Source organism: Bos grunniens, chromosome 16 (genome assembly GCF_055505025.1).
Source record: "Bos grunniens cultivar Pamir isolate PY7600 chromosome 16, Bosgru_T2T1.0, whole genome shotgun sequence".
NCBI lineage: Eukaryota > Metazoa > Chordata > Mammalia > Artiodactyla > Bovidae > Bos > Bos grunniens.
This window is the reverse complement of record NC_141180.1, coordinates 37,652,210-37,676,397: the sequence shown is the minus strand read 5'-3', so window position 1 is coordinate 37,676,397 and position 24,188 is coordinate 37,652,210. Positions and strand designations below refer to the sequence as shown.

The following is a 24,188-nucleotide window of genomic DNA, read 5'->3' as shown; positions in this document are numbered from 1 at the left end:
AGAGAAGTTGAGGACAGGGACTCAGGGCAGACACTGGGGAGGAGCCCTGTCTCTGCCCCACGCTAACCTTGTGGCTCTCTAACCTCTGTATGCCTCCAAGGGCGTGAGGAATCCAAGGGAACCTGTATCGCAGGATTTTGTGAGGGTCAAAAGTGAAACATGAAAGGTGGTTAAACCCTGACATGTGGTTAGTAACCATTAGTTACTAAGGTGCTGAAGATGCTGCAGGACAGAGGAATGTGGAGGGAGAAGAAGCCCCGTAGATTCTGAAAAATTAAAAGTCAAGGCTGGACTGGGGTTGCTGGAACTAAATTGGCAGCTGTGGAAATGAAAACCACAAAATGGATGTGATCACCAGAACTCAAGGAATAAGGGAGGGAAGGATGTAAAAATAACAAACAAGGTCTGAAACCTGGAACCACAAAATTAACAGCAGCACTGAAGCTGAAGAGACTCCCTGAGAAAACAGGGTTTCTTCTGAGCTTAAGAGATTTGTCAAGCAAGGCCCTTAACGTGACGGGTTACAAACTCAACTTGAAATGGATCTGAGAGCCAAATCCGCTCTTTATGTCCAAAGCAAAATAACCCGTTCATCTCCATTTACACCAGACAAGTTTCCCTTGCCGCTGTGGCTGTTATTTTTTACAGCCTAAAAACTTTCCAAGCTACATTTTGCAATGTGTCCCCTTCCTTGATTTCCAGTGGGAAAATCCAGAAACAGAGGGACGTGCACGGAGTCTGCCAGGACATCCACAAGGAAGCAAACTCAAGTCGCCCGCCCCCCAGGCACTGACCTGGTCGTCAGCGATGGCTTTCGCGAACCGGGCACAGTCCAGCTGCAAGTAAATATCGGTCAGTTGGTCCAACAGCTTCTTTGGTTCAAAGCCATATTTCTCGGGGTTTTCAACTTTCAGGTCACGGCACTTCGGGCCACAGAGTTGCTGAAGATTGAAGTTCAGCATTGCGGCCAATCGGGGTCCAAGTTCCTAGGGAATCACAGGATAACAGGGCAAGTCAAGCTGTCAAGTCAAGTAAGGAGGACCAAACACTCCCCTTTCAGAGACTGCAGGGCCAGGAATTGGCAGGATAGACATTCAAAGAATCCCTTACCTGTGCTACATCATATAAGCTGAAGAAGGACATTCTATTCAGGCTTCTTCAGCCTTCTCTTTACTCTCCATTTCTAAGCCAACAATTCTAATGCTTAATAGAATGCTGCAGCCTGATGAAATATTTATAAATACCAAAAAAGCAACCTTTTCTTTAAATTCATGTTTTTTAATTATAAAAACAACAATCACTTCGAATTTGCTGAGAAACAAGTCACAAAAGTTTGAGTCTGCTCTTTCAGCCATCTTTAGGTATTATCTTTTTATAAATTTCCAATGTTCCTGGCAGTTTAGACAATATGCACCATTCTCATTTATCAGATGCAAAGAGCAGAGAAATATAAAAGAGAAGATAAAATCTGTCTTGAATAGTTTTAAATCAAGCCGGTGAAACAAAACAAACGAAACAACTAGAAGATAAGTATGAAGTAACATGCCATAACCCCACTAGATGATACAGGACTACTACACGTGGGCATACACTGCTTTAAGGAAACCCGAGAAGGGAAATCTCACTTCGAGAGTATTAAACACTGGCCATAAATATGAGTCTTGAAGGCTTCTCTTTAAGGAACAAGGTTTTCATTAAATTTAATGACTGGATCTATACAAATTCAACTTAAACTTGGCTTTTAAAGGACCTACTCTTGCACAAAGTAAAGTACTCTATTTTTTTTTTTTTTGATAAATATATATTCTTTAATCTACTATTCTTCACTGAAGTATGATGGAATGTCATCCCTTGGGTTAAGATGAATATATCCATGCTATTATTCTACAAACACTATCATCTTTGATCCACAATTTCCAAATATTTTATGTCTTGATAATACATCCATAACTTTTAAATTATTAAAAAAAATTTTAATTGGAGGATAATTGCTTTACAATGCTGTGTCAGTTTCTGGTGTACATGAATCAGCTATACATATACATATATCCTCTTCCTCTTACGCCTCCCTCCCCCACCGTATTCCTATATTTAATTGTTAAGAAACTGTGAGATAAAAGAGTGATTAAGAATAGAATATAACTGGTCATTTTTCTTTCTGAAGTGGGAGAGTTTTGTGTTAACCAGCCAAGACCAGCCCAGAAGGTGAAAACAGTACAGCAAAGGAAAAAGAAAGATGATGGCAGGCAGAGGCAAAGCCTGGGGGCAGAGACCACGGCCCCCGTGTGCGGCAGCTCTGATCAGTGAGTAGATCTTGAAAAAAATTAATTTTAACTGACATGAAAATATTAGACTTAGCTTTCAATAATTTCCTTTAAAAATGAAGAATTTAGAGCTAACAAAAGGCTTTATGATAATTTAGTCTCAAATGATATTTTTAAGTATTTCTTTTTATTTATTTATCTGTTTGGCTGTGTGGAGTCTTAGCTGTGGCACAAGGGATCTTCGATATTCACTGAGACATGGATGAACTCTTAGCTTGGGCATGGGGGATCCAGTTCCCTGATCGGTCCCTCTGCATCGGGAGCTCGGAATCTTGGCCACCAGATCACTGGCGAAGTCTCTCAAATAATTTTTATAGTTTCCGACCCTCTAAACAATCAGAAGGCACTGCCATTGGGGCACCTGAACATAAAATACAACATGACTTAGAGCAGGGACTGGCACATTCCGGGCTGTAAGACAAATCCGGCCTGATGCCTCAGTTGAGGCAGTCACTGGAACACAGTAACAGCAGAGTTAGTAGCTGAGACAGAGACTGTGTGGCCCACAACATATAAACTATTCACTGTCTGGCCTTTACAGAAAAAGTGTATAGAAACTCCAGTTGCAAGGCTTTAAGGGAAGCACTGAAATACCTTGTCTAAATGAGTTGCCGTGTTCTTATGCTTTTAATGATGCACTGTTTGCTTCATGCTCTGCTGCTCCTGTGCTGAAATCTATTTATGAAAAGACATGAAATGGAAAGGGGACAGGGAAGGGAGCCCATCTCGCAAGCTGCACCCAGGCCAGGGTGTGGTGATAATCCTGAAGGTAAGAGTAAACAGAGAGGGGACTCTCCTGAGGTCCAGTGGCTGAGGCTGTGTTTCCACTGCAAGGGGCCCGGGTTTGATCCCTGTGGAACTAAGATCCCACATGCTGTGCTGTGCATCCAAAACTTTCTTTTTAAATAAGAGAGAGAAACTAGAGGAAATACCAAATCTTAGGTCCCTTTCTTGCCTTCCTTATTACCCTTGTCGTGGCCACATTATAACGCCTCTAAACTCTGTGTGTGTGTATGTGTGTTGAGGGGGTGGTCAAAGCATAGCAGAGATTTTCATTTATGCCTCTCAGCTTTGACTTCAGAAATAGGATCCAGGTCTCTTCAATCAAGTCAAAGCCAAACATTCTGTCTACCAGTGACCTATCATAAACCCTAATTAAGGCTCTAATAACCTTTGACTTCTTGAATGTAACAAAGCTACACTGAAGAGAACCAAAAATCTTACACTGTCAATTATTTCTCCTTAATAAACTCTGATTTCCAATTGATGTCACTTTATACTTTTCTTATAAATAAAACACAGGAATCAATAATGATAAAAATATGCCACAGCTTCAACATTAATCCAATGTGCTGTCTCAGCAGAAAGTGAATCAGAAGTGACTGCCTGCAGACTTCAGTGTATCAGCAGAGTGCTGTGCATATCAATTACCATAACTGGGAACAAACTCAGTGACAGAATTAACTGATCGGTGACTGTGATGCTAGAACACCCAGAATTTCAATGACGACTATATTTAGTTCTAAGTTGATAGGTTCTGAATGTTGAATCCAACAGACAAAACAAATACCCTGAAGGTTCTACTCACGGGTCTCAGGAACGGCTTCTGGACCTGCTTGGTGAGGATATGGAACATGTCCACCGTCTCCGTCGCCAGGGCAAGATAGGAGCGTGAAACGCGCTCGTCCTGAGCGAGCTGGGACTGGCGAGCCTGCTGCTGATCCTGGGGAACAGTGAACAGATGCCAGACACATCTCAGTGCTAGTCGCCAGCTCAACAAGCTCCAAGTGCAAGGGAAAAACACAGTCAGCTCATAACTAGGGAAGTGTGTTATACCGCCAGCAGACTTGGAGAATCATAGAACCACCTGCATGGCAAATGTTCCAGATTACTGAGGTGTATTCCTTTTGCCATCAGACATCCTTAGGACTTTGAAGAAGGTGACCCTGACACACGATTTAACGTACACGAGACTCAGTTTCCTCAATGACAAAAAGAAGTCACCATCAACCTCTATTCAGGATGAAATAAGTGGTGATGTGCTTGATACACACTAGGGCCTAATAAAGGATGTTCACTGTCCTTAATAACAACCTTTACTTAGTCAGCATTATTTTGAAAACATGAGATGAAATGCTATGACACTGAAGTCTGTAAGTTTTGCCACGACACCAAGGGCCTGGAGATGGCTAAGCTTTTGAACCATGTCTTTCCACACCAGTCAGGCTGCAACCTTTACAACTGTCAGTGTGCTTGCCTCAGGCTCCATCCTCCTCCTCCTCCTTCTCTGACAGAGGCTGGAGCATGAGATAACAAGGTGGATTTGACTCATGGGTAAAGTAAGACGGAGCAGAGAAGGCTCTGCAAGGAATAAAACATAGAAATATCACGATGGATTTATATTCTTACAGTTGCTCAGAGGCCAGCTTACTTTGTGTTGGGGGAGAGAAAATAGCTGGCAGAGCTGATGGAGCCACACCAGTACACCCTGGGAAAGCACCTGGAGGAGAACCTGCATCAGGGTTGCATGACCTGCCCACTGTCCTCTGGACAGGACCAAAAAGGCGAAGCAGGGGGATTGGAAGAACAGCAAAGTGAGAACCACCTCAATGTGGGTCTGAGCGTCTTGCTTATTTATCAATCACACGCCAGGCCTCTATTAGGGGATGGAGCACAGAATATGACCAAAAAGGCTCCTTACCTCATGGAGCTTAGATTCCAGTTAGAGAGACAAGCAATAAACAGACACCCACCCAAACAGATGCTTATTAAGTCTGATAATGATTAAGAAAAATAAAGGAGGGTAGCAAGAAGGAAGAGTGTGCTGGGGTCAGGGTGCTACTCTGGAAAAAGTAGTCAGGGAAGGCCTCTCTGAGGAGGTGACATTTAAGAAGGTAGCTAAAGGAAGTGAGTCAGCAAAAATCCATGGTAAAAGCACTCCAGGTGGAGGGAACAGCAAGTGCAAAGGGCCTGCTGGTCGGGGGAGAAGCAAGGAGGCAGGTGTAGCCCGGGAAAAGGAGTGAAGGGAGAAGGGCAGGGCCGATAGTGCATGCTCAGGGAGAATTCGGGAAGCCTGAAAGGGCTCTGAGCAGAGTGGCGATGAGAAGTTGACAGAGGACTTCCCTGGTGGTGCAGGGGTGGAGACTCTGCACTTACAATCCAGGAGGCACAGGTTTGATTCCTGGTCGGGGAACTAAGATTTACACATGCCACGAGGCACGGCTGAAGGAAAAAAAAAAATGAAGCCAACTGAGATTTTAACACCATCCTTCTGGAGTGTACACTGGCAAGGGTGAAGACTGAGAGACCACAGGGGAGTCTTCTCCAGGTAAGAGACGGTAGTGGTCTAGAGATAGAGCAAAGAGGTCAGACAATGAATGTATTTTGAGAGAGCGCCTGGGGGCATTTGCTGAGATAGCGAGAGGAAGCAAGGAAGACTCCACAGGTGCTGACCCAGAGCACTGAGTAGAATGCAGTCCTCATTTTCTGAGACAGGGCAGAGGAGATCCGGAAAACAACTTCTGGACACAAGTGGATATCCTATTAGAACCCCGGGCAGAGGCAAGTCAACAGCTGGTTACATAAGCCTGAATCAACTTACATAAGCCTGAATCAAGAGTGAGCCGAGCTTGGGAGGCACATTTTGGAGTCTTTAGAATACAGACAGTTAAAGCCTTGGAACAGATGAGGTCGGCCTGCAGCGGTTTTCAACTAGGGGCATCAGGTACTGTGTGGGAGTACTTCTGGTTGCCTGATAACTGGAAGTAGGAGGGACACATCACCGGCATTAAACGGGCACGAGCTGGAGACGCTCTGCAGCATCTGGGACAGTCTCTCCTGACAAAGAATTACTCTTACGTCAAAACTCCAACAAGCACCCTCACCAAGGAACACACGACCTAGGGAAAGTCGTGTGTGGAAAGAGAAGAGAAGACAACTGAGGTCTGAGCACTGGGAAGGAGCAGGCAGGGAGAGGGGAGGCAGGAAGTGATTTCAAAGCCAAGTAGAACTGATTTCTGAAATAGCATTCGTCAGGGATTTATTTATGCCCTTTCCCCATCCATTAACACAGAAGAAAAATCAATAGTATGTGCTCAGTCGCCTCATAAACAAAAGCTCTTATGATAAGCACTGGCCCTGGACAAGACAACGTGCTGCAGAGCCACATCCCAACATGGACAGCATAAGCTGGTCCCGCACTGGCATCATGAGCGACATCAAGCGGGCATCACAGGAGCGGAGAGAAAGGTGAGACATTGCAGCTCCCCTAATGGGGAGCCAACTATGAGGGAGTATTTGGACAAGACCTCCTTCAAAGGATGGGTAAGAGTTTAATACCTAACAGCAGAAAGTACAGCATTTTAGACAGGAGTGTCTCAAGGCAAATAAAACCACAGGAGCTGTACATCCTGAACACGTTCTTCAGGCTGGTCCTGAACTCAGTCCTCGCCATCCACCATCTCTCCTCACAGTTTTCCTCAAGGAAGGCACTACCTCTGACTTACGGGCCAGGAAACAGAGATGATGAACTCAATGAGTGGCAGTGCCAGTTGTCAAACCCAGGTCCCCTGGATTCCAAAGCTGGGGCTCTTTCAACTACAGCTCATCGGTCTCCCTGACACATTCTGCAAGGGCTGGGGGACCAGGCCAGATGGAGTTGAAGGACTGGTAAGCTTCGGAGGATGGCTTAGGGCCACCTGGGGCTATGGAGGCTCAGGCGCAGGGCTGACTGCAGCCTGTGTGAAACAGAGAGCAGAGGAGGAGGGTTTGGGAGGCCCCAGAGCAAGACAGTTTAAGGTGTGTTTAAAAATGAATATGAGTGATGAGAAGGACAAAGTGTATCTAGAGGGTGGAAAAAGACAACAACCACTGCATTATCTCACAAATACAATTAGAGGGGCTTGAGGAGCATGTTGGCATGGACTCCTGACAAATCCAGAAATCATGGACTCTAGGTGAAACCCCCCAAAAGGGTGAAGTCTGTAGTTGAAGCACTTTGGCTAGAGTAAGATATAGAATTCTTATCAAAGCTGTGAGAATACTTAGAATGAAAACCTTCCTCAATGTGCTTCAACACTCGACGTTTGAGGACAGAGGAGCATGGTGGACTACAGTCACAGGGATGCGGAGTCGGAAATGATAGAGTGACTGAACAACCACCACAAGACAGTTTTGACTCTACGACTTTAGAAACTCAGTAACTTTTTCATTTTGAGTATGCTACTTATAGTCAAGAAAAAGTAGCCCTCCCTACTTTCTGGAAAGCAGTTCTGATTTTGAATCTAACAAGACCAGGAGCAGAACTAGCCAATATATGAGGCAACCAATAGCTGTCAAAGGCAAAAGCTGTAACTGACCAGGGAACCACCTAAACGACTGCAATGAATGTCAGGAGACGGCAGTAGGCGGCCGCCAGCACAGCAACATTTCTCATGGAACCTGGCAAGACAAGCCTCTTTTCTATTTATAACTGAACATAAAAAAAGCAAGATCTATTGAAAGGAAAAACACTATATCAGAGTCCTTCAGGGTTGTTCACACAGTTGTCTACAGATGATCAAATCAAATTCTTTTCTAGCAAGACAGAATTCTAGAGATTTATTCCCTAGTTACTTTCCTAAATATTCATCAACATATTCAAACAATAAAAGCTCTTCTCCCAAAAAAGCCCTTTACAGTTAAAAAGGCAGAGGAAGTTTCCAGGACACATTCTGAAAGACTTCTCGGCTCATTGTCTGGCTTTAAGTCATGTCTTAAGGTCTCTCCCACTCAAAACCCACGCTGGAATTTCCCAAAAGCCCACAGGAGGGAGACAGCAAGCGCTGGCCAGCGGGTCACATCTAAGCCTTGAGACCCGTGGAGGCAGCCGTCGGCGCAGGGCTCCGCCTGGGCCCCTGCACTGTGTCCTCACCCGGGGCAGCTGGTCCCACTGTTCTTTGTTCTTCATCTCCTCCTGCACTTCGTGGATCCGCTTCAGAGACTCCAGACTCTCATCGAGCAAGAACGTCGTGTCGTTTATCAGCATGTTTATATAGCGGACAAACTGCTTCCCAGAACTGAAAAGCAATTACACGCAACACAGTCACACGTTTACTGGCAGCAAATGTGGCGGCAGGTCTCAGAGAAAAATGGCCTCGACCCAAGTGCTACCCACAGTGCCCCGCAGAGCCACCAGCCTTGACACAACTCAATGCTGGGACCCCCGCATCTCCCCTTGGATTATGTGATTCTTTTATATTAATTGTGATAAGCTCATTCCAGTGATGTGCTGGAGCCACCTGGCATGGTTCCTCAGAGTCATTGCTAATAACATTCTAGAATTCTGTGAGCAAATTCCCTTGGCAGCTTCAACTCTGGCATCAGTGGAAGTACTTACACCCTGAAAACCAGCAAGTGCTGACTTCCAGCACCCCCAGCTCCAGAGAGTGGGTTACCAGCACTACCCTGGCTCATTCCCTAAATAATTTTAAGTAGAGAAAACACTCTTCCAGGCTAGAAAAAATATGCTTAAGCTCACCAAGATATAAGGAAAGCACAAATACCCACATATAAAAGATAAGAGAACTAATGACACAATCTTTTTTATAAAGAAAGACACACTTAAGAAAAATTGGAAGCTGTAATACAGTTAAAGTACGATATTAACGTTCTTTATAGAAACAGAAGTTTCAATCTTCGGAACTGTCCTGTAAATCCTATTATAATGGACAGACTACCTGGTGAGCTGAGATGGCTTGGTCCACCTATTAGATTCTGGACCTGTCAGATTAGGAGAGAAAAGAGGAACTACTCTTCAGGATCTATTGCTGAGAAATCAAAGGCAGCAGGGCCTTGCCTTGGGAAGACAAGTACCTGTTAACAAAGGCAGAGGCCTGGATATCAGGAGACTGGAAATTCAGAATGGACACTCCTAATCAGCACTATGCAGATCGAGCTGTAGGCATGCCTGGTCTCCTAAGCTCACTGCAAACTTTTGTTGGTATATACTTCTGAAAACAAGAGCAGCTCATGGAAAGAAAGAACTAACCTGAAGCGTTTACTTTGTGGGAAGCTATCAAAGAAATGGCTACTCCACTGCCCATACTTCCACTGCTGGGTGGTACTTCAGTCAACAAGTGACAGCTAGGCTTGATCAAGGATTGAATATGGGTTGCAAATATCAGAGTAGATGGGATAAAATTTCTTCTTAAGACTAATTCAAGAGATCAACATTTTCATCTACTTTTATTTTTAAAGCACGTTTACTTAAAAATTTTCTTTTTAATTGGGAGGATAATTGCTTTACAATGTTGTGTTGGTTTCTGCCATACAGCAGCATGAATCAGTCACAGGTAGACACATGTGCCCTCCCTCTTGAACCTCCCTCCCGCCTCCCACTCATCCCCCTCCCCCGAGTTTGTCACAGAGCACCAGGTTTGAGCTCCCTGTGTCAAAGATGTGAGCTTACTGCGTCACACAGCAAATTCCCGCTGCCTATCTATTCTACATGTGGCGGTGGATATGTTTTAATGCTGCTCTCTCAACTTGTCCCACCCTCTCCTTCCCCACCTGTATCCACAAGTCTGCTCTTTGTGTCTGTATCTCCACTGCTGCACCTTAAAGTAACTTAGATGGCATTACTAATGTCCAGATTTAAGCAGTCACTGAAACTTCAGGTTGGTAATGAGACAAACTTCATCAAGGTCTAGGCCCTCCCTACAAAGAACATCATTTCAAATGACAGCCTTCACACTAGCTGCTTTTGAATCTGAAGTCCTCCTAATGCTTCTAACTCTAAAGCTTGATTTCAACATATTCAGAGTGCTAGAAGATCCCATTTCAGCCATTTTGCAAATTCATGTAATACTATAATCAATAAACACCAAAAAACACAACACTTCATCTCAGAATAGATTCTGTCTCCATGTATACTATGCCCAAAGTATCTTGACAAATCTAAAATTCAGCAAAGTCTGGCAGGCAGAGATTTTGATAATCCTGCTCACATTTAGCAGGACCATCTGGAAAACTCAGAGGAGACTAACCAAACAGTCAACAAGAACCAGCTGGCAAAGCTTTTAAGTGGCTGTTCTCCCTCTGATTTGCAAGAACCAAGTGGTGACATTAGGGGCCCAATACTCACTTGAACTCCTCCATAAAGGTGCCGTGGTGAGCTATGTTTTGCCAAAGGCTTTTAAAAATGGTGCTAATATGATAGCGAATGGTGAACTTGTCGTAGAACTCACTGGTGGCGCCGGTGTGCTCAACGTCTGAAGAAGAAAGACAAGGGACTGAAGGATATGGACTTTCTTACCTTTCTAAAAGCAGCTATTGCTGCTCTAACATTAGTAAGTAATATGAATCTGCAAAATCAGAGATGTGATACAATTTTGTCTCTATCTCATACATAAGGCAGAAGAGAAATTACAAGTGGTTTTGAAGACAGACCTTCACAGTGAAGGAGGGCAATGACACGGTAACAAGATGAACTGGTCTGGGAAAATCGATGGGCATCACTGGGCTAGCATCTCCAGTGACCAGAGCTGAATTACCATACCTCTCCCAACTGTTACTAGTTTATAGAAACTCCACAACACTGCCCTGAGCGGGAAAAAAAACTGGGTTAAATTTTATTAAGGGCAACATATCTATTGAATGTGACTATCACTTTAACTATTTTTGTATAACTGATATTTTAAAACGTGTATTAAACTAGAGAAAAGCACAGTAAATCTCTATATACTCATCATTCATTTACCAGTTATCATAATCCACGTAGCTTTTAAAATGGAACAAAGATCAAACTTCTTATAAAAAGACAAATAGCTTAAGCATGAGAAATTCCTGAACTCATGACAAATTTTAAAAAGAGGGAAAACTGTCAGGTAAAGACAATGGACTTAAGGAAAAGATGCAAGACACTACAAACCCGGGTGGGAATAAAAACACAACATGTTCAAAGACTGATCTCCAAGGATATTCATTAAAGCACTATTTATACGGAAGAAAATACAAATAATCCAATGCCCAAGAGAGAACGCAAAAAGGTATTTGTGATATACATCTGTCTGTCAACTCAGCAGACACGAGTTTAATTCCTGGGTCGGGAAGATCCCCTGGAGAAGGGAATGGCAACCCATTTCAGTCTTCTTGCCTGGAAAATTCCATCACCACAGTCCATGGGATCAAAAAGAGTCAGACACGACTGAGCACACGCACATGCACACACAAATAAAACCACAGGCTACCAAAGAAAATATACAGTTTGAGTCCAATCATATTAACAAATACACACGCTCGCACATGCGAGATACAAGCTGACTGGAAAGATACAGAGCAAAATGTTAACAGAGATTCTGAGTGCAGACATTATCAACGAGCTTTATTTTCTTTTTGTTATCTTCTGTATTTCCCAATGAACACTTAAGAGGGACTTAAAAAACAAAAAAAGTTACTTAAAGATAAAAGGATAGTACCTTAGTATGAAGATCTAAAAGCACCTTTCTTTAAGCTGAACTAAGCATCGTCTTATTAACTGTATAGAAGTGTGAACTGCAGTATGGAGGAGGGCTGACTCAGCGGAGTCTATGGGAGAAACACAAAGGGGGCTGACACAGAGCCTCGTCTACGCTCGAAATGGCCCAGAACACCTGTCCTGTATCCTGAACACAGCAGAGACTAAGTAATGACCGTGAACTTAGGACTCATACATCTCTCCCAACATTAAAAAAAGTTCATTGCTAATGTTCCCTCAAAATTGCAGCAGTCCAAGATACAATCCCCAAGTCCTAGTTCTTTTTTCCCCAAACTTTAAACCTTGTATTTTGTATTGTTGCTGTTCAGTAGCAAAGTCGGGTCCGACTCTTTGTGACCTCAGGGACTGAAGCATGCCAGGCTTTCCTTTTTTTTTTTTTCCAGGCTTTCCTGACCTTCACTATCTCTTGGAGTTTGCTTAAACTCATGTCTGTTGAGCCAGTGATGCCGCCAATCATCTCATCCTGTCACCCCCTTCTCCATTTGCCCTCAATTTTCCCCAGCTTCAGGGACTTTTCCAATGAGTTAGTTCTTCACATCAGGTGGCCAAAGTATTGGAATATAACCAACTAACAATACTGTGACAGTTTCACATGTACAGCAAAGGGACTCAGCCCTACATATGTATGTGTCTACTCTCCCCCAAACTCCCCTCCCATCCAGGTTGCCACATAACAATGAGCAGAGTTCCCTATGCTATACAGTAGGACCTTGCTGGTTATCCAATTTAAATACAGCAGTGTGTACAAGTCCATCCCAAACTCCCAAACTATCTCTTCCCCTTGTCCTTCCCCCACTGGCAACCGTAAGTTTTTTCTAAGTATGTGAGTCTGCTTCTGTTTTGTAAGTTCATTTGTATCATTTCTTTTTATATTTCACATATAAGGAATATCATATGGTATTTCTCCTTTTTTGTCTGTTCCACGTCCTATTTCTAGAAGGCCTGCAGAGATCTAGATCCCTGCTTCCTGCTCACAAGTCTTCTTGATTCAATAAGCTGCCCGGGGCCCTCAGGGCCTTTCCATGTGCTGTTCTCACTGCCTGCCACACTGTGGCTGACATTTTCTCAGGGCTCCCTCTTTAGTCTTGTTTTCAACATCACTCCAAAGTCATCTCCTTGGAGACCTGACTGTGCTTCTTAAAAGTAACACCAGGCTGGCGACACTTCCCTGGCGGTCCAGCGGTTAAAACTTTACGCTTCCATTGCAGAAGCTGCGGGTTCAATCCCTGGTCGGGGGACTAAGATCCCACATGCCAAGTGGTGCAGTACCAAAAAAAAGTAGCACCAGGCCCTCCTCTCACACCCACTCTCTGTAAGTATCTTATTTATTGGTTCCACATCTGTTTTCACGCCAGAATGCCTAACTGGCAGTGACAGGGGTTTTGGCGTTTGCACTGCTAGGCCCAAGTGGCAACACCGGAGTTGATGTGTAGTAGGAGCTCCATGCGTATTTGCTGCTAAGTACTTCTCTGTGCAACCCCATAGATGACAGCCCACCAGGCTCCCCAGTCCCTGGGATTCTCCAGGCAAGAACACTGGAGTGGGTTGCCATTTCCTTCTCCAATGCATGAAAGTGAAAAGTGAAAGTGAAGTCGCTCAGTCATGTCTGACTCTTCGCGACCCCATGGACTACAGCCTACCAGGCTCCTCCGTCCATGGTGTTTCCCAGGCAAGAGTACTGGAGTGGGGTGCCATCGCCTTCTCCGATGCGTATTTGCTGAGCTAGTGATTAAGTCTACTTGGGCTAACACTGTCTTTGCTGACTCAGATCAGCTTGGGAAAGGGAATGGTCTTGAAGCTGTCTTGGTTATCAGTGTTCCTCCTGCTTCTGAGTAGCCATATTTAGAGTCCTAGTCCTTAAGTATCACCTTTGTTCTAGTACAAATAAAATACTCTTTTTTTCAAAACTTGGGTTTCCCTGGTGGCTCAGTGGTAGAGAACCTGCCTGCAATGTAGGAGATATGGATTTGATCCCTGGGTCGGGAAGATCCCCTGGAGTAGAAAACGGCAACTCACTCCAGTGGTCTCGCGTAGAAAATCCCATGGACAGAGGAGTCTGGCGGGCTTCAGTCCATGGGGGCTGCAAAGAGTTGGACACGGCTGAGCACACACACACATTCTGAAACTCAGTTTTATTTCTGGAACAAACATTTGACCTTAAGCACTATCTAAGCTAGACCCTCTCTGGGGTGTAAAAGGGGAGTATGTTTCAGAGATCAAGCTCTAATTCATGTCTGAGAGCCGGCCGTGCTCGGGAGCCAGGACCTAAACCAGCAGGACTTAATGTGGATTTGCTGGACACGTGGGGGAGTGTCTGCCATGCCCGCTGTGGGCTCCCAGGTGCCGGGCCCCGGGGAACAGGTGGAGCACCTGTGCTAATGCCCAACTGCTGAGGTCGCTGCCACTCACTGGCTGCTGACCTTCAGTGAGCTTCTAGACCCTTCTAAGCTTTAGTTTCCTCATTTGTAAGAGGGAGATATTTATAGCACCCATCTTGAGGACTGCTGTGGGGATTAAGTGAAAGGATCAGTAAATATTCAATAAGCAGTGGTTATTATTAGCACGGGTATCATCTTATCATCTACCCGTGATTACAGAGGGGGCCCAGGGCCAGAGGGCATGCTGCTTGGCGGCCAGGGAGAAAGGAGAAAGGAGACCCACCCATCCTCCCGCTCCTGGAATCTTTATGGTGCTCCCCTGCCATCCCGCCCCACCCTGGGCCTCACAGGCCGGAGGCCTGGCCCTGTCCTTTATCCCAAAGCCACAGTGACAAGCCCAGGGCACTAACTGAGTACAAAATGCATTTAACTAAAATCTTTTTTGTTTTTTCAATACCGACAACACAAGTTTACTGTCGAATAATGAAGACATTAGATAACTTTTTAAAAAGAAAAAGAAAACCACTTACAATTTAACCATTCAAAAACAAACAACTCACTGTTAACATTTTGGTGTGTATCTTCCCATACCTTTATCTGTAATATATATTTGTGTACCAAAAGGTGGTCACAGTTGACAAATTGTCCCATTAATGGCACTTTCTATTACTTAACCATTTAATGTAACTAACACTGTTTTTTATGGCTCACATGGACCCACTGGATGGATAAATGATAATTTACTTAACTGACCTACAACTGGCAGGAATTTCTTTTTAATACTTTCACTATTTGTTGCTGCTGTTCTTGTTTAGTCACTAAGTCCTCTTTGTGCCCCCATGAACTGCAGCACACCAGGCTCTCCTGTCCTTCACTGTCTCCCAAAGTTTGCTCAGATTCAAGTCCGTTGCATCAGCGATGCTATCTAACCATTTCATCCTCTGCCACCTCCTTCTCAAAACAGGGCCCGGCTCTTCCCATCAGGTGGCCAAAGTATTGGACCTTCGGCTTTAGCGTCAGTCCTTCCACTGAATATTCAGAGTTGATTTCTTTTAGGAAATCATTTGAGCAACCAGACTCCAATAACCCCAAGCCTTTTCCCTTGGTTCCCCCAGCCCCAGGGACAGAGAATGGCTGCTTCCAACACAGATTATCTGTTACTCCAGTGTTCCTTATTATTATTATTTCTTGGCTGTGCCCCACAGCATGTGGGATCTTAGTTCCCCAACCAGAGATTGAACCTGTGCTGCTCAAAGTTGAAGTGAAGAATCTTCTCCACTGTACTGCCAGGGAAGTCCCCAGATAGGAACACTATTTAAAGTGTCTGGTGTGGATGGCCAATTTGCCTTCCAGAAAGGCTTTACGAACCTACATTCTCAGTTTCACAGCACTGATTCTCCATACTAGTGACAGAAGGGCTGAAATAGGCTTTTGCAGATTAGTTTATTTTCCTAAAACCATTTTAACACTGGGTATTCCCATCTTAAATATAAGTTTGATAGGTGAAAAGAGATACCTCATCATTTTTTTTTTTTAAAGAAATTTAGGATTACCTTCAATTCAGTGAAGCCTGACGTGCAGGGTACCATATGAGGTCCCGTTCTGTAAACAGCTGATGCACCAATTGTACCTGAATGGCCTGTCGTCCTCTCCTACCAGGGATAAGAGGTAAGAGAAGGACAGGCGAGCCAAGCAAGGGCCTTTTACCCAGGAGTGCTCTCTGCTGTTGCCAAGGTGAGCATGTTAACAAAACTTCAAGGGGCTTGTGGACTTCTTTAGGTTTAAGAGGATACAGGTAGATTAGGAAGGAGAGAAATTTCCAAGAGGTGACACAAGGTAACAGTGACGAAGCAGAAGAAGACGGACAGACTCTTGAGCCTCAGAAGCAGAGAGAATTATGGGCATCATCTCAAAATAAGCAGGAGCAGGTCTTGATCAACTGGGAAGGGATGGCTGTCACTGAACACAGAAGAACCTTCAATCCACTGCTGCCTCTGTGAACAGGAAGGGACTGTGCTCATGGAGGCTGGGGTTTCTTTCAAGAGCAAGGCGAGCATATTCTGCTAAATGAGTGCCCAGAGCGTGCTAGGTTCAACAGAAGGTAAGAAGGCAGACAGCACACTTCTTTTCCTGAGAAATATACAACTGGAGAAAAACTGTCCCATTGGTACAATCATGTGCCTTTGGTAGAGAACAGGAGAATGCGGCCCACAGGTAACCAACTGGCTTTATGAAAATACACCTGCAGTTGAAAAGCCAGATTATGAATGGAAACTCAGAATACAGTTCAACCAGAAGAGGAAGACCTCCTTGCAGAGCGTCTGATATGTTCTCAATCTTGTTCACCCGTGTCACCCAGCACCTAGGACAGTGCCTGGCAAAAAGTAGACGTTCGATAAATGTACAGAATTAGTGACCGGAGATCCTAATTCCGGTGGTTTCGGGGGGTGGTGGGGGGAGGTCCCAAGAATAAGCATTTTTAACCAGCTCCCTGTTTCACCCACAGTTTTGAAACTCTGTGTTTGCAAAACTAATGTTGTAAGTTAAGAAGCTAAAATGAACCAGGTGGGGCTCCCCTGCAAGTGGTTAGGAATTCACCACCAATGCAGGGAACATGGGTTTGAAACTACTGAAGTCCATGTGCCCCAGCCCCTCCACAACAAGGGAAGCCGCTGTAATGAGAAGCCTGAGCACCGCAGTCCCCCACTTGCTGCGATCAGAGAAAGCCCATGTGCAGCAATGAAGACCTAGCGCAGTCAAATATAAAATGAACCAGGTAATTTCAGATGAAAACATCAATTTGGTCTCAATGTAACCCCTCTACCTTTTTATAGATTCCACTGAATTATCAGTGACTAGTATGTATTAAAGAGAGTGGTCAGTGTAGAGCTTCCACAACTCGAGCGGAAAATAACCAACAGTTTTTGTACTGCTGGCGGTGGATTAGTGGGTGATACTTCTATGTGGACACTAGGAGATTAGGTGGCAGGTTTAGAACAACTTCACCTGCTGGTGTTAGACAATCCTGCCCACCTGTACACACCAGGAACATTACCTGTATAAAACTTCATCAGGGAAGGGACCAACAACTTGGTGGAGAGGGGATGGTTCTCGATCATTTCAAAAAACTTCTGGGTCCTTGGCTGAACAGCAGGGTTGGTCATGAACATGACTTCTACCAGTTTGGCCACCAGATACGGATTTCGGATGTAGTTCTGGTTACATAACATCACGACAAGGAACATCACAATATCCTGAGTGCAGGGCTCGTAAAGCACCTGAGGAGAGTATCTGAAGAGAGGCGAGAAGGACAGGTAGTGAAGCTTCGAGAGGCTCACGTGGGTGGATGCTGCTGACTGGGCGAGGAAGGGGACGAACAGGTCGAGGAACCAGGTTGCTGAATTCCCTTTAACTTGATGATTTTAAGGTGACTATTCACATTATAACTGGGTAAGATTTCAAACCCACTGTGTCTATTGGCCACAGCATGTTACATTAATTTACGTCTTGGAAAATAAACTGAAGCTACAATTAAATCATAATTTTACAAAAGATCTTCACAACCAAAAAGACTTAAAAAATATTTTGATGGAGTTTTCATTTTTTTCAGATTTCAAATATTACTTATAAACTCAACTTATTTCTTTGTAAGCTTTCTCTAATTTTACAGTTGAGAAAAATATTGGTACCAAATACAGATGTGGGTATTTCTGGCTTTGAATGTTCACTCAGATATTTATAAACTGTTTTCTCCTTCTGTTTCTCAGAAACGCATACTCAGTTATTAAAAATTGAACTCAATTTTCACAGAGTATATTATTACTAGCATTGTTAATTCTGCTTCTGTCTTGAGATATTATTGGAATTGGCTTGGTGCCACAGCTGGATTTATTTTTCCAGTCTCTGGGCAGCATTCAGTGGCATCAAATGGAGGTTTGTAATACAATGTGTACATTAAATATAAATACATATTAGAAATATATAATATGTGAATGGGACTTACTGTACAATAAAAAATAAAAATTCAGCAACATCTTCTACATAAAACTCAGGCAATGCTGCAAATACCTTGGGGACATCTGAATTTAAAGGCAGTGTTACACTGTCAGAGAGAGAAAAGTACAGGTTACAAAGTGAAATCGTGACACATCAAACGATGAGGATTAGAACACTATCATTACAATAAGTGGTTCACTAGGGAAAAGCTCTCATTCTATAGTACAACTAAGTAAAGAGTGCACAGGCAAAGAAACTGCAACCAGAAATGAACAGGGAATCATGAAGATGGGGATGTGCTAAGGTGGACGTGAATGCTGTTCCTTTTCTTGGTTTCCTATTAAGATTAATGCAATAAATAAAACGTGAAGGAAACAAAACTGTCATGTTTGGTCATTTTATGCAGCTTGAACTGTTTAAGACAATACAGCTACACATTTATTTTTTTGCTTTTATATGTTTGAATTTCATCTTTAACACTGCACATAAATGTTTTCGCATTTAGAGGCAAAATGCAACTTTTGATTCTTTGGAAGGCATCTGCTTCATATATTCTTCTTTCTCTTCCACAATTCCTTATGTGAATGATTGTAATCAATGCCATAATCTATACCTATATAGACTTTGAGGCTTCCCTGATGGCTCAGTGGTAAAGAACCCATCTGCAAGTTCAGGAGACCTGGGTTCGATCCCTGGTTCGGGAAGATCCCCTGAGAAGGAAATGGCAACCCACTCCAGTATTCTTGTCTGAGAAATCCCATGGACAGAGGAGCCTGGTGCACTACAGTCCATGGAGTCACAAAAGAGTTGGGCACGACTTAATAGACTAAACAATAACGAATACAGATTCTAAGGACTGGCAGAACTGGTTCAGAATTCCAATTCTTACCATCAGGGACACTTTTACTTTAAATACTATTTTCCACTCCTGCAGTGGGCTTTGGCCAACCTCCCCAACATTGATGATCTGGAGATTTCATAATAACCATAAAATTGTAACAAAGCAAACAAAAATGGCTGTCTGGAGGAGCTGTCCAGGTGATGATAAAGAGATCCACGATGTTCTCGGTTCATTCTCGGAACTGACTAGGGATCTGGATGGACCCAGTGCTCGGGGGTACCCGATATCCTGTTAATCCCAACTTTTCACTTCCAATTCATAGACTTCCTTTTTTATCAAAGATTTTACAGCCAATTTTCTTTTTTTTTTTTTTACAGCCAATTTTCAAAAAGCACTCTCTCAAAATTAACCTAAGAAGTGTTGACAGTCCTTCACTACTATAACTAATTTCAGAGAAAACAGCTATTAACATTACTAATTTCATAGTCTATCTAAGCACAATCTGGAAATGCATTCCTGATTACATTATCCCAGGTCTTGGTTTTGGGTGTCGGCTCTGTAGAGCAATGAAGACAACACAGCCTGGGGGAGGAAGACAGAGCAACTCACTCCGGGTAGGCAGGGTCCAGGAGGCGGAGCAGCAGCTGAATGAGAAGGCCGTAGAAGTTCAGACATCTTCTCAGAAAGCTCTCATCAAGCAAGCCAGCATCAGCACAGGCCTTGCATCGTACCAGTTTCTGTGGAAGCAGGTATGTCCCCATTCATAGATTAGCTGGTGGCTAAGTTCCTATGTGTGGTCACAAGCAGGGCATGGGCCAGGAGATGGGAAATCTAGGCTCCAGGGAAGCGGTCCCCCACCTTTTGGGCACCAGGGACCAGTTTCGTGGAAGACAATTTTTCCACAGAGTGGGATGTGGTGGGGTGGGGATGGTTTTGGGGTGATTCGAGTGCATTACATTTATTTTGCACTTTAGGTTTATTATTACATCAGCTCCACCTAAGAGTAGGCATTAGATACTGGAGGTTGGGGACCCCTGCTCTAGGGCTTCCAGAGCATTAGCACTAACGGGCTGTAAGACACTGTGTTTCAAGAGCTTCGTCTTCTCTAAGAAGGTGAGCCATGTGAACCACTGGGCATAGTTTAGTGCTGAAAAGGCTAAGTCATCACTGTCGTATTTGAAAAACTTGACAAGAGAGACCCTTTGGAAGACAGTGGTGGTTACTGAGAAGGAGCCTGACATATTCACATCTAAATTCCAGGTCAGTACTTAAGTTCATCTTGGGCAAAATGCTCCTCCACCAAGGGTATAACACCCATCTGAGAGGATTGCTGTGAGTTTAAACATCCACATGCACACACATTACATATAAATGTCAACAGTTTACAGACTTCTTGAAACCTCTCTCTGGAGTGCTTAAGGGTTCTATAGACCCCAGAAAAGAGTCCCTGGTTTATTCTGCTTCTCAAACAGGTTTCTACTCCATTAGTAAATAAAAGTGAAATTTTTAACTTGTACCAGAAATCCAAGTCAGGTAAAATTTCTACATATCATCCTACTAATCAACAGAAAACACGGCCAGCTAACATTCAACTTTGTAATCTGAACATAAGCACAGAAAAATGAATACATTTGCTGTCTGTGCTTTCCCTGTACAACTTTAGCTATTGTTTGTTTTTAGCTGTGTTTATAAGCTTCCTTATATAAGGGCTTCCCTCACAACTCAGTTGGTAAATCATCTGCCTGCAATGCAGGAGACCTGGGTTCAATTCCTGGGTCGGGAAGATCCCCTGGAGAAGGAAATGGCAACCCACTCCAGTATTCTTGCCTGGAGAATCCCATGGACAGAGGAGCCTGGAGGGCTACAGTCCATGGGGTCACAAGAGTCAGACACAACTTAGCGACTAAACCACCACCATCATGTTTATAAGCAGAAATCTTCCCGTCTACAGTTAGGTTCTATACAATGGATCATTTTCAATTCAACAAAGAATGAGGGGCAACGGAAAGATAGCTTTCCACTACCACCACCACAATCCACTGTGTCAAACATGAAGATGCGTGGCTGGACAAACTGGAGTGTGTGTGTATCTGGGTGTGGAGTCAGGGTTAGTAGAGGGGGAACATCTTGCATGAGGTAAGGAAAGGGAGATGATGTTCCAGGATGATAAAATCCATTAAGAATTCATATCATTACTGGCACACGCGTATGCACTTTCAGTCCTGAGATTCAAATATACACAGAAACAATCAACAAGCATTTAAATGTACCATTTTTATCTAAGGGAAAAGAATAATGAGGAAAAAATGAGGACATTAAACTGTTCATTCAAGGCGCATATTCTGGTGGGAAAATTCCTATTGTGAGGCTGATCCATAATTACCCCAGTTAACTATACAGACCTTAAGCTGAGTTTTGCAGCGTTTCAGCATCTCACGGTGTCTGGTTGCCAGTGGGGAGTCTTTCCATTGGCTTTCATTATTTTTCAGATCTTCCACGGTTCTGAAATTAAAGACTAACAGTCAAATGAAAGAAGACACACAGGTCCATCATCCATCGTATCTATTCATCTTCACAATTTCACTGACTCTCAGACATACATCCCCTCTCATGCCCCCACTACGCAAGCACCACCAAAACCGATGGGGAAGCTATGGTTATGTTGGCAGCATTCATCTTTTTTATTGGTTCCCAATGTAATATCTTAAAGCGGATGGCATTTTAGATTTGGTGAAATACAGTAATTATTACTTTTGGAAGGAAATATTGTTTGTTTTTCTGGGAGGGAGAAAATGAAGTCTCCGGAAAATTCAAGATTATTATGCCTATTCAATTACCCAAAGCAAAAGACAACTTGACTAGGCATTTTTCCCTCTGCCTGGAATGTTCTTTTCTAAGGCTATCTCTGTGACTTACTCCTTCACTCTCTTCAGGTGTCTCCTCAAATATCACCTGTCATTGAGGAAAAGCCTTCCCTGATCATGGAATACTCTGCATATTTTAAAGGCTGGCTCACTTACTACATTTCAACCCATTCTATCAAAACACTGTGTAGAAAACTACACAATGATACATATATATTTTTGTATCACTGAAACATATATATTTTTTTAATGTTTGGTTGCTCTGGGCCTTCTTGCTGCATGCGGGCTTTACTCTAGTTGTGGTGACAGGGGCTACTCTCTAATTGCAGTGCCTAACTTCTCGTTTCGGTGACTTCTCTTGTCGAGGAGCACAGGCTCTTGAGCACGTGGGCTTCAGTAGCTGTGGCAAGCCGGCTTAGTTCCTCTACGGCATATGGAATCTTTCTCTGTCCCCTGCATTGGCAGGTGGATTCTTATCTACCGTACCACCAAGGAAGTCCAGTGATATATTGTTCAAAAGTATATTTATTTCCCAGACTCCCTTGTGGCCAGCACTTCTGCACATGACCTAGCTCCTACCAAGAGGTGAGCCCTCATTGGAGGCGGAAGTACATACAGTGAAGTGACAGCCACATGGGTCTTCTGCAAGCACAGTGTAGAAGGGTTTTGGCTGAAGTGCTGGCAAAGTCTAAACTTTGAAGCAGCTTCCTGGCAGGACCAGTTCAAAGGAGAGCTCTGGGAGTCCTCTTTTCTAGGCCTTCTTCAATAAACCAGATAACAGCCTTTAATAACCCTCTTTCTGCTAACCTCAGATAAAGTGGACTCCTTTGTCTACAGCTGGAACATGATGTGGTAGACAGAGTAATGTGCTACTGCCCCTCTCTCCCCTGCAGCTTCCCAACCACCACAACCAAGAAGATGTCACAGCTTAATCCCAAAGACCTGTGAATATGTTGCCTTACATGGCAGAAGGAACCCTGCAAATATGATTAAGGGTTTGGACCTTGAGATGAGGAGCTTATCTTGGATTGTCTGGGCAGGTCCCATGTCAACACAGGGTCTGAGTGAAGAGAAGGAGAGGGAGTCAGAGAAGAGAAGAGAAGGAGAGGTGACCAGTGAAGTAGAGTCCAGAGAGGGAGCAGGCTAAAGATGCTACTGTAGCCTGTGAAAATGGAGGAAGGGGCTGTGGGCCAAGGGGTCTCCAGCAGCTAGACAAGGCGAAAAAAAAAGATTCTTCCCTAAAGCCTCAGAGGGAACGCAGCCTCAGTTTTAGGACTTCTGATCCCCAAAACCCTAAGAAAGAGGGTTATTTGTTATTTTAACACATGAAGGTCGTGGTAATCTGCTGGAGCAACAAAAAGAAGCTAACATAACAACCTGTATGATTATTGGCAGGAAGGCGTTACAGGTAACAGACCCTCAAGGAAAACAGGCTCTGGGATTATTAGTTCTTCAACTGGGCTGCTTTCAAAGTGGTAAACATTCAGTGAGCATTTGAGGGTGTTACACTGGAAGCCCAAGATTCTTGGTGGAAAAACAGCTGCATGAACAATCAGGACTGATTTCTGGGAATGAAAAGATGGAGTGGCTATGTGTGAAGACACTGGAGCATTCACACGAGGAAACTCAGGTTCCAGGTTTTAAGATCTCACCTCAAGGAAAAGCTAGTGAGTCAGGGCGTTTCCAGGATGACCATAAAGAAGTAGAGTCTGGTCCACACAGAGCACCAGATTAGAACACAGACTGCATCCATAACCTCACTGGATCTCTTATCTGAATGTCAGAGGGAAGGCCGGGATTCCAAGAATTCAAACGGAGGGGTTCTGGAGAATCCAAGCACCCACCCCCACCTAAGTCCCCTGAGCCTTGTTTGAGAGCAGCACCAGCTCCTGTGGTGACTGTAGCTGAGGTGGTCACACTGCAGGATGATGCCAGTTTCCCTAAGGTCCCAACCCCACCATACTTCATTGATCCACCACAGCTGGAATGAGATCACTGTCCTTAAGGGCCAATTACAAAGTTATGTTAGAAGAAAAAAAAAGACTTGCCAATATGTTATATTAGCTTCCTATTGCTGCTTTAACAAATTATCACAAACTTACTGGCTTGAGACAACACAAGTATAGCCTTAGGATTCCAGAGGCCAGAAATCTCCAGCGGGTCAGCAGACATACATTACTTCTGGAGGCCCTAGGAGAGGGTGTTTCCTTGCTCTTTCCAGCCTCCAGAGGGGGCCTGCATTCTTTGGCTTGTGGACCCACACTGCTCTGA

At 43.9% G+C, this 24,188-nt stretch overlaps 1 protein-coding gene across 3 annotated transcripts in view; it reads right to left on the bottom strand.

Moving 5' to 3' along the window:
• Window positions 1-24,188, bottom strand: part of UBE4B (ubiquitination factor E4B) — a 122,429-nt gene that overhangs the window by 8,157 nt on the left and 90,084 nt on the right. For all 3 annotated transcript variants that reach the window (XM_086344413.1, XM_086344414.1, XM_086344415.1), the window contains 8 exons: window positions 21,456-21,555; window positions 19,663-19,790; window positions 18,220-18,318; window positions 17,272-17,507; window positions 10,447-10,573; window positions 8,236-8,380; window positions 3,913-4,047; window positions 795-986 (listed from right to left, as the gene is read on the bottom strand). In XM_086344413.1, coding sequence (XP_086200539.1) covers window positions 795-986; window positions 3,913-4,047; window positions 8,236-8,380; window positions 10,447-10,573; window positions 17,272-17,507; window positions 18,220-18,318; window positions 19,663-19,790; window positions 21,456-21,555 — 1,162 coding nt within the window. The remainder of the gene's footprint in view (window positions 1-794; window positions 987-3,912; window positions 4,048-8,235; window positions 8,381-10,446; window positions 10,574-17,271; window positions 17,508-18,219; window positions 18,319-19,662; window positions 19,791-21,455; window positions 21,556-24,188) is intronic.